This window comes from Chiroxiphia lanceolata, chromosome 10 (assembly GCF_009829145.1).
Source record: "Chiroxiphia lanceolata isolate bChiLan1 chromosome 10, bChiLan1.pri, whole genome shotgun sequence".
Classification (NCBI taxonomy): Eukaryota; Metazoa; Chordata; class Aves; order Passeriformes; family Pipridae; genus Chiroxiphia; species Chiroxiphia lanceolata.
Genome location: NC_045646.1, coordinates 20,780,404 through 20,791,583, shown reverse-complemented (window position 1 = coordinate 20,791,583; position 11,180 = coordinate 20,780,404). Strand labels below are relative to the sequence as shown.

Genomic DNA, 11,180 nt, shown 5'->3' with positions numbered 1-11,180 from the left:
GCAGAAATAACTGTGAAACATTACCTGGTCATTTATCACATCAGCAGCACTTCAGTTCTCCCAAGGTCATACATCAATTATCAGAACTTGCATCCAAATGCCAGCATGATACCTTCTGGGTTGCAGATAACCTGTGTGTGTGTGGATGACACTCAGGTTTGTAGTTCTGGGCAGTGCTTCATCAATACATCTCTCCTCTGCATGTTTAGCTGAGTGAAGAACCAAGGAACTGTTAGGACAAAAGTGTTTTCAGACTTCACATACACAGAACTGCCCACATATTTAGAGTCAATTCAGAGGACTTCAAAGGGACTTGGATGATGTTTTGAACAATTGCACTTTAAAATGCACGTCTTGGCAGCTGAGCACACAACACTACAACTCTACCCTTGGTGTGAAGGCAATTCACCTGTGTGCTGAACTGTTTTTTGGAACCAAAACACCTTAATTTTGCACTTTACAGAAATATCTGGGTCCCTCGTGACCAAACTAGGGTTTGCACTACCTTGTTCTGTTTAAAAAATTCCATAAACCTCTCAAAATACAGTCATGTAAACAAAAGGCTAAAGAGGGTCTCATCACATGAGTACCTTCCAACCTAGAGGGGCAGTCTAACCCACTGAGCAACATCACTGCTCAGAGAGAGAAAACAGACATCTTCAATGCTGCCTGCCTTCTCCACTCATCAGAAAATAAAACATGAACAGGGAAGCACAGTAGCATGAAAAGTTTCAGCAATCTTCAGAAGACACAACACTTCACACCTCAACAGAAGGCTGTGCAAAGTCAAGGGGCACAAGTGGAATCCTCTGTCCCTAAGCTACCCATGTAAAAGCACAGGGGGCTGCAGCTTTAAACAATGCAGAAAGGATAACGTGTCTTCTGGCAGTTTTGAACAAAAAGAGAACCCACCTGCATATGCTCTTCCAGGTAGTACATCTGCACATGTTTTCAGAACAACTAGTCAATATAAGGATTCAATCTTCCATTTGACCACTAAACTTACCGGTCAGACAAGCTTGCAACAATTTCACTTCAGGGCAGTAAGCCACAGCTGACATCATAACTTGCAAGTTCTGCAGTTTGAAATACCAATTTACATACTACCAGGAAAATAAAAATATCTTTTTCTTCTTACATGGAGTAGAAGCCTCAAGGAACATAAAAAAAACCAACTAAAAATATATCTGTTTTATTTACCAGTTTTCTAAAAAGCAAAGTCATAAAAATTAGTCACAAGTGGCAAAACCAAAATATATTGCACAGTGTACAGAAAACATTGTTGACATGTTGACAAAGTGTCATCACAAATAAATCATCTTACAACAATTTGGAAAAATTACAGCTTCAGAATCTTATCTATAAATGGAGGCATGTAGATTTAAAGTTACAGGAAAATATTTTAATACCACCCTGTAAATGCAAACACTTTAAGGATGCAAGATTAAGTTCATAATTAAGCACATCCACAAAATGCTCTAAATATACTTTTCTCTTCCTTTCACTAAGTTACAGTTACAAGATGGTCATCGAAAAAATAATAAAAGAACTGAGAACAAATAAAAAAGACATGAAAAAAGAAAAGCATGCTAAAGCAAGGAAGTTCAAAGTGGTTGAAAACTGTGAAAAATATTTGTATAATTATGATGCACTCCTTTTATATAAAGCTTTTATTTTTCCCAAACCCTGGTCCAATTAAAACTGTTCATGTTTCCACGTAAAAATGAAATCTATTTAGTATGTTGGTATAGCTGCACTGTTCCGTTTATGATTAAAACATTTAATACATCGGACGTGAACACCAACACTTGAACATTTCTCATTCAGTTTATATTTACATATATTTACGTTTGACCTTGCTAAACTGTTAAAGACAGGCTTCAGATCTTGCTGGGTAGTGCTTCGCACTACATTTAAGATACTTATTTTTTTAAAAATTGTGATTCTACTTGTTTCACAAGTTCACACATTTCACTATTTGCAGAACCTGTCTCCAGTGCAAATTTCCTCATGACACTGTCCAATTTATAACTAACTAATTATTTGACACAAATTATTTCTTCCACTAAGCAAATACCAGTCACTTCTCCGTAGTTTTGGTGGTGTCAGATCTAACTTTACATCCTCTTTGTATGCAAAGAGAAACATTCTCAGAGAATAAAAATAGCCTTAAATTTCAGTGAATAGAAACGTTAGCCTAATAAAAAAGGAAATGCTTCCCATGAAAAATATTTTAAGACAAACATGTCAAAGTCAATTGAATTTCTCCATTTTTCACCCCAAGATTTAAAGCTGACATCCAGCAATACTGCAACTGTATGTCCTTTAACTAACCAACATATTAAAGTTGTTCTTTCATGTTCTCTTCCCACATCCAACACATATAAACAGCACAAGAACATAAAGTACAAATATTCAAGTCAATACAATCTCAGAGGCATTAAAATTAAATCTTTGACAGCAAAGGATTCCAGCCATGCTAAGTTTGAGATTATGCAATTCAAATAGAGTGAGTCAACACTATTCTCAAAATCACTTTCTTTTTTTAAGAACCACCTTCAAATGACAAGATGAGTCTAATCCTCCCTTGCCATGGAGGAACTGGGTGTTTGTTCTGCCACATCACAACAACTGATGGCCAACCTCCTGACAGAACAGGTCAGAAAGAAAGGTTTATGTTATCCCAAGCTTTAACAGCCTCTGGAGCACACACAGTCATTATCTGTGGTCTTGGTTTTTAAAATCTTTAAGCATAAAGATTCCTTGAGTATAAATTCTCAGAAATTATGTGTCAAGGTAATAAACAGTTCATAGTATTGCAGTGTCCATTCAAACAGAAGGCTACAAAGTTGTCAACACTCCTCTATACTTACACAACAACATGTATTTTAACCCAAGACCATCTCAGAAAATTAGCTCGACATTTCTCTTAGACAAAAAAAGTTCCTACATTCAAAACTATAGGAGACAAACAAAGAGGATGGGATCAACTGGTATGAGAAGGGCAAGTGTGAATTGATTTCCTTGAAGGTTATTTCTTCTACGATGCTGGACCACTTCAAATATTAAGAACAATGCTAAAGAGCCACTAAGCAAAATTGCTTCAACAATTTCTAATGCTGAATCATTACCAAAAGGGGATTTGAAGAACCATATGTACGTAAGGAGATTTTCAGCACTTATTAACCCACTCTACAAAAACCAGTAGGCATCAATGAAAGTTTCTACAGTTTATAAAGAAATACTTGAGGCATATAAGTGCAAAATATGAGCCTTTTAAAGAAAAGCTATACCATCTTCAACAATGTCCTTACTGGGAAGAGATTGCCACCATTTAAAAAGAGATTCATTCACAAATGACTCTTCTAGAGCAAGAAAAAAACATTTGCTTTTATGAACTGGATTCATCTTGCTGGATACAAGATTAAAACTTTATGGATCCTTCACTGTCGTTTTGAAGCAGTTTTCAAAACAACAGGCTCAAATGCTATGTTTGTTCTTCACTGACTTGACTCAGGGAAACCAAGTTGTTTTCTCCACTGTCTTCAATCATTTCATTAAGGTCCATTTCATGGATTTCTTCATCATATGATGTATAAAAATTGCTCTGTACATTGTCCTCACAAAAAATACATTCCTAAAAAGAAAAAAAAAAAAACAAACACAGATGCACTGATAAGTAAAAAAAAAAAAAAAAGCTTTTCCAAACAACAGTCCTCTTGCATGCAATCCTGGATTCCAAGAGAACCTTTACATCTGTGCTGCAACTACCAGATATATTCTGCTCCACAACTTTTCCACACACTATGATTTTATACTGTGCAGTAAATCAATAAAAGTACTTGAGAACTCTGCTGGAAGCAGTTATGTCATGGATCATTTATAATGCTGACACCTTCCAAGCAACTTTTCCTCCATTTGGCTGCTAACACTGCAGTAACACATTCATGTTTAGTTGCAGGGCTAAAGGGACTAAAACAAGTGTACAGTTACAACAAATAAACCTGTTTTATTTTGTTGTTTTTCTTTTTTTTTTTGCCTTTCAAGCCATTAATCTACTTAGAGGAATCAAGGCAAGAGATGATCCTGAGTGAGAAGTCTGACAGAAGAAAGGAACAGTATATTGCCATTCATTTTGTACTTTCTAGAAAACAACGAGCATAAATTTCTGCCCACAAAATAGAGATTTTCATGTAGTGAAGTTTCTGGCTGTGTTGCTAAAGGATTTCAAACAGATACACAGAAACTGAGAAAGAGGAAGGAAATTTCTTGTATTGTATTCACCACTCCTTCAATTTCCCTTATTGGAAAGAAGACTTGTGGTAAATTAAATCAAGCTAAAAACCACTGCATGGAAGTTTGAATTTTCTTTTCTCTGCATTAACTGACCAAGTTTTCCCATTTCAAGCTTTAAACAGAAAACTTTTTCATTTCAAGCTTTCACTAGGAAAGGAAGACTCTTACATAGGCAGCTAATAATTTAAGTACTATTATACATGCAACAGTAACGAACTCATTAAACTTACGGAATTAGCAACAGTTTTTGGCAGCCCACCCTGCTGGATCCACGGATGAACTTCAATAAGCTCTCTTTTTTGGTCTTCTGTAAATTTTGGCTGTAGTTTCTGCATTTGTTTTAACTTCTGCTTATCTTCTTTTAAAACTGTTTCCAAATCTCTAAAATAAAAGGGATTTAGAAATGGAGCTTCAGCAGTTTCTGGGCTTCATGTCTATATAAAGTTATACAGTCAAATACTAACATCTTTTTAAGGACTGTTTTTGTTCTAAAATATCACGCTTACAAATCTTAATGCTGGAAGAAAATTAAGTGTGGTTATTTCAGCAGCTCTCTACATTTGCAGACAACTTTAATACATCTCTGTTGGCTCACTGTCTTTTCAAATCCCATCAGTGAGAACAGTTTTCTCAGAGCTACTCAGGCAGCACCATCAGTGAAACCACCAAGAACTCCAGCTTCCCTCTGCTGCTCCTGCAGGAGTTCCAAGTTCCCCTTCAGTGGGAGGACAACCCAAAACAGACACCAGAGGCACATGAGGTATTAAAGCAGATGTAGTAAGATATGTTTAAGAAAGTCATCGAGAACAGAAAACACTGTTCTGTTTCAGCAGACAAAGTTCTCTCTCCCCCCAAATGTCCTACCTTAATTCAGAAACTTAAAAGAAAATGCACCATACCAATACTTACAAGCTGTATTCCTCTATAAAAGAGGACAGGGGAAACCAAGTTCCAAGATGCCCAGTAGAATTTCTGTTCCTTACAGGATACTCAAGAACAGGTTGGCTTTACACTTCAATTTTAGGGCATCATGCTCTGACAAGGAGCTTAACTCTTGTTATCACCTGTCATACTTTGGCAGGCTTTGCTATTCTTATGGTCTACTGGAATTCCTACCTATAGTTGTCAACACTTCAGGCTACAAAAACTGGGAAATGTCAAAGTATTTTTAAATCTAGGGAAAAATGCTAAAGTTCTTGCAATGTATTATCTACTCCTTTCTGCATCACGCCTGTGTTTCTGTATTTTGAAAGCTTGTTTTCCTTCTTTTTCAAAGGCCTGTCTTTACTGAAACATCCTATTCCTTTCAAAATACCATTCACTGCTCCCACAAAATAAATAAAAAAGAATAAATCTGAAGACTTGACACCCCTTCTCCCCCTATATCTGCTCTTTGCTATTGAAGCAGGAATCTTTTATTTGTTAATAAAGTTTTTTCTATTAGAAGCCTTATGATTTTTACTTTCTACTTCCTTGTCCTGTTTGAATGGGAATTTATGAAGAAGAATGAACATATGGAAGTTAACAACCCAGAAAAAAAATCCACAAGTCCAAGAGTAGCATGTCACTGAATGTGGCATCTCAGGGACAACAGCCAGGGAGTGCAGACCTTCTGTGCTAGACCATCCCTAGATGTAAGGATATTCTCCAGGATCTTTTAATTAGACTTCAGGGATTTCTCAGCAAATAGTTACACTAAGTATAAAATACCTTCAAAAATAGATACAGTTAATTCAAACTCAGGAAATTGATCTAAAAATACAGGTAAGCCTAATCAAACAATTTTGACTTCTCAAGAGCTTCTTGTGTAGTATGCAAAAGATATGAAGGAAGAGAGAATTTTTCTTGACACCGAGCTCAACATTAAAACCAATTTACTTCTACTGAGACAGAGATTCATGCTCAACTTCCCTTCTGCTCCCCCCAACATATATAGAATTTATGAAGGACTATGACACTGGAATTACCGTGAAGGAATCTGGTAAGTCATCATAACTGTGTCATCTGTGTTTGCCATCAAGAGCCATATAGGATCCTGAAGGACATATTTAATGAAGTGCTCACTTTCTTCCATTTCTGTCTTCATTTTGGTTTTATGATGATTTTCCGAGGAATCAATGCTCCCAAAGTATTTGCTGGTATGACTAGTTTCACTACTACCTGTAAATAGAGATTTAAAATTTTACTATAAATTGTCAAATACATAGGTTATTCAAATGCTTTAGAAAATAGAGAAGATTAAAGAGAACTGAAAGTAAAATACAACCACTCTTCTATTTCCTTTTTTAAACAGAGGGAACTTCCACTCCTGAGTAACTGCATTAATATTTTTAAAACTCAAATTCTCAAGTTCAGTCTCCGCTAAATTTCAGCAGAATAATTAGCTAACTTTAATTTAAAACTCTGAAAGGAAACATGAAGGAGTATGGTCTTTTCGTATCTGCATAATATCTTAATAGCTATTTTACACATGCTTATAAAAAGGTTCTATCCTGTAAATCTACAGCAAAATATTTGTTGACTGGAATAAGAAATAAATCAAGAATAAACCATGCAACATGGAGTAAGGACAAAGATTTTCACTTGATGTCCTTGGTGTTTGTGACACCTCACGCTCCAATTCTGCTGGAATGCTAAGAGAGTTCTGGCTGCCAGTGTTACCTGTCCTGCTCCCTGACATGTCACAGCCATTGGATCCAGAGCCCAGAGACTCGGCAGCTGCAGATACACCACTCCCTGAAGAGGCTGAACCAGTGCCTGAACATGCATCTTCTTGAAGTAAAATGTCAAGCAAGACACTGGACATGGAGAGTTCATCACTGTTTTGAGCATCCATTGGAGATTCAGCCTAGTGATAAGAAGGAGAAAAAAATAAAATTTAAAAAAAAAAAACAAACAAAACCCCAAAAATCACGGCTATTTATTACTAAGTGTAAATGATTTGTAATAAATCAATTTAACTTCATATTCTAATATGCTTACATAATGATTCAAAGACAGACATATGCCAAGACCAACTGAGGAAAAATAAAGTGGACTGATAGGCAGACAAGGGTTCTTTCAGTAAGACCAATCCAAGTTCTCTCAGGGGAAAAAAAAAAATGAGAAAGGCATTTCCTGTTCAGTTTTGACAGCACCTACTGTCCTGGACAAATCAGACTTTACCCAAGCCACCTAATACATACACTGGCAGGTGCTCCTACTATAATCTGCCTCAAAGAGATTTGCATCAACAGTCCATCACTGTTCCATCTCACCATGCACTGAGAGCAGTAAGAAAACATTCCCAGGTGGAAGCCTCCTAGGTCAGATAATCTATTTGTATGTTTTAAGGGAAAGAGCTTTAACTATGCTGAATTTTAATGCAAGCAAAACTTCCCTGCAAGTCAGTTTGAAGATTAAATATTAGAAATTAAGGCTGACAGAACTTAGCAAAATGTAATAATGGAAAGAACCAGCTTTATCCTTAATACATTCCTGAACAAAGGAAGGAGGCAGCTGAAAAGATGCAAGTTGCAGCTCCATCTCATCAGTGACTCAGCATTTACAAAGATACTCTATGGTGCCTTTAGAAAGCACAAGTATTAGTCTACATATTTCCTCCACAGAAACCTTTACAGCCATATTACTACATCTGAAGTTATTTGTTAAATTGATTTGTCAAATTTGAAGGAGCCAGGAAATAGAGGTTACCAAATAATTCAGCTTACTTTTAGTGCACCAAATAAAACAAAAATAATGATCTGCAAATAACGATCCCTTCTTCATCACTTTGGTTGCTTGTTTGTAAACAAAGATGTGATTTCATTTTAAATCAGCTTCTTTCAGACCATTTGTAGATTGTTTTTCCCCTCTAAACAAATTCCCTAGCCCAAAACTTTTTGCTAAAAATAAAGTGCCCGTATTATTTTAAAATCTGTTTCAGTGGTTTTCAATGGGGTTATCCATATTCTTAAATTTTTTTTCAAAAAAGTGGAACAGAACTGTTTCAAAATGTATTTCCAAGCTTCCTAGTACAACAAGGTGGATTTAATTTTTAAAGGCTAAGACTATTCTATTGATGGGGTTTCATGCTTTATTCTGCTGAAGTTTGAATTTACTAACTACAGTTGTGAGTCCAGCTCCTGGCATTGTAGTGACCGACTACTATGTGTCATCAAAAAAATAGGTCCTGCATGTGAAAGGACTGAAAATGATGTATCAGAGACAGGAAAATGGGTATCCCTCAGCATACTTACTGGTAAGGATTCCTTTCCACTACAGTTATCAGTTGTCAGAATTTTGCCTATGGCTCCTTCCTCACTTAAAGCTCCATGTAAACCCACAGGAGCTCCACTTTCAGCAGTTTTTGTGGTTTCTTCCAACTGTAGAAGGTTCAGGGGAGAACTGCACCTTGACTGGAACAGAGGTGGTGAAGCGTGGTCATGAGGACCCACTGACTGTGGAGTGCAGGAGCGGGACGGCTCATTTCGTGTCTCTGCGACAGGAGCCTTTTCCGGCTCCGCTGGTGGATTGTAATGGAATGGCTGTGTTGGAAAAAATGCCTGCTGTGGGAAAGGGCTGGGGGTGGCAAACGGTGGCTGTGCTGGAAATACTGTCTGTGAGGAGAAAGCGGAATGGGCAGGGAAGTTGGGCTGATTGTGGTAAAGTGTTTGAGGTAAACTGTTGTTCATCTCGGGGTAGACATAGTTGGGGAGCACAAGAGCTACGACAGGGGTCATGAAGGGTGCAGAGAACTGGGAGGGTTGCATAGGGCAAGTATTTCCAGAGTCTGGCAACTGATTAAAACCAGAGAGTGAAGTTTCAGGAGCTGGTGGCACAGTCCCCGCTGCTGGAAAAACGGGAAGTGAATATGCAGGCATAACAGTGGGAAAAGACATTGCCGAGTAGCTCGCTTGTGAAGTCTCTGATGGTGACCAAGCAGTGGTGTTTAAACCCTGGAGATGGAATCGATGGGGGAATTTAGCTCCAGAAGTTGTACTGTCTGAAGACTCCTGTGGCTTAATGCGCTTTGATTTCCTGTTCTTTCCACTCTTCTTCCAAGGCTGATCCACTCCAGAAGTGGCATTTCTTTGTCCGCGGCCACCTGCAAAAAACAAAGAAGTTATAATAAAGGTTATAAAAAAAATAGCTATCCAAGACCTGTATAACTACTGAAATAAAAAATTAAAGGTAAAAATCTGAAAAAATTCCTTAGCAGTGTCTGACTTCTGTTCCAAGACAAGTCAAGACTGAAATGGGAATAAAATCAGATCAGCATCAAGCATTTTTGAAATGCCTGATCAATGCTTGAAATGCCATCCAGAGTTCCTAGGCCTAATAAACAAAAAAGTCTCACTACTACTGCTTTTCTCTGCCATTTCCATCCCACAGATTGCATTAATAACTCAAAGGCAACCAATTACCAGATTGTTTCACCACAGTGAAATGGGGAAAAACAGGAAAACAAAGGAGCTGAAAACAAAACCAAACCACAAACCTGAAAAAAAGACACATGGAAAGACAGAAGGAAAAGAAAGCAAGGGATTACAAGCATAGATACAGTAAAGCAAACATACTAAAGCATGTTTTTTGTCCCTTGAAAGTAAATGCATGACAGTAATAGTACAGAGAACAGATAAAAATCAAAACATCAGCTACTATTACATTAAAAATTATATTCCACTCTCCATCTTCTAGTAAGAATTTTTCTGTGGACTTTGAAATTATCATGCAGCTGTTACTGTTCACAGTGGTCCCATAATACAACTAAAAATGGAAATGCCCTCCCAACAGGATTCACTTCCTACATAAATGCAAGTCTTATAGCAAAAACTATTGCCATACCACGTTCACCAGGCCGTCCTTTTGGTTTATCTTGTAAGTAGTAATTGCAATGCGACTGAAAAATATTAAATCTCTTGATTTCTTTAAACTTATTCAAGAAGCTCTGCTCCTCTTTTTGTGTATGCACTGCAAGGACCTCCTTTGTCAGTCCCAGTTTTTTAAAAGGCTCCTTTTCTTGATTTATATGTGCAGAGCTCGATGGAGGGGCAAGAGGTTGGCCATCTAAGATTTCTGCTCCACTCGGACCATCTTCTATCATTTCTACAGAAATAGAAGGAAAAATACATTGAGACAAAGTAAAAAAAAAAAAGCTCTGGATATGAATTTTTAAGCTATTACAATTCTGCAATAATTTCACTGCAAGTTCAAGATACAAATTCCATCCCTACTTATTCCATTTCCCTAATAACATTTCAGCTGTAAGAAAATGTAAGTCACAAGCAGATATTAGCTGTTCACATCTGAAGTTTAACCTTGCCAGCAATTGCCATTTTACAGAAAAATTATAGCAAAAATCATACCCAGTTCAGGTTGTGTTTTCTTGTCTCCAACATGAACGATGGTACTACTGTAGCTGCACTGACTTGTGAGAGACACAACACTTTCAGGCTTGCCAGGTAAAGCCAAAGATGTTAAGTGAGCACCAACCACTGGGGGACCACTTGATTTATCAGGTGCCTTCAACACAGCAGGATCTATTAAAGAAATAAAGTTGCAGTTTACTGAACATCAGAGAAAATTCCAGTTACCTGCTGCTAGGGTTGCAAAACAGTAAAGGCCAAACTGTGCTTGACAAGACAGAAAATGAGCATTTTACTTTCTACACTCCACCAAGAATATTGTAGGAATAGAACAACTACTGAGCAACCAAATCCAATCCTCTATCCTCACATACAGCCAAACCAAACCTTTTCAATGAAGGACATTTTGCTCTTTCTTGGTCTTAATTGTTCTTTCATGGCACAATTTTGGAAGGCACTTTCTAGCCTCTTCCAGCCTAAGTTCCACGCAGCACCCATAGTGTTGTACACTAATCTCTGTCATAATTGGTTACCCTG

At 37.3% G+C, this 11,180-nt stretch overlaps 1 protein-coding gene across 10 annotated transcripts in view; it reads right to left on the bottom strand.

Moving 5' to 3' along the window:
* Positions 1-1,176: 1,176 nt before the first annotated feature.
* The window catches only part of PER2 (period circadian regulator 2), a 46,133-nt gene continuing 36,129 nt past the window's right edge, over positions 1,177-11,180 (bottom strand). For all 10 annotated transcript variants that reach the window (XM_032697549.1, XM_032697550.1, XM_032697555.1 and 7 more), the window contains 7 exons: positions 10,644-10,817; positions 10,123-10,383; positions 8,535-9,382; positions 6,958-7,144; positions 6,264-6,456; positions 4,527-4,677; positions 1,177-3,637 (listed from right to left, as the gene is read on the bottom strand). In XM_032697549.1, coding sequence (XP_032553440.1) covers positions 3,488-3,637; positions 4,527-4,677; positions 6,264-6,456; positions 6,958-7,144; positions 8,535-9,382; positions 10,123-10,383; positions 10,644-10,817 — 1,964 coding nt within the window. In that variant the 3' untranslated portion in view covers positions 1,177-3,487. The remainder of the gene's footprint in view (positions 3,638-4,526; positions 4,678-6,263; positions 6,457-6,957; positions 7,145-8,534; positions 9,383-10,122; positions 10,384-10,643; positions 10,818-11,180) is intronic.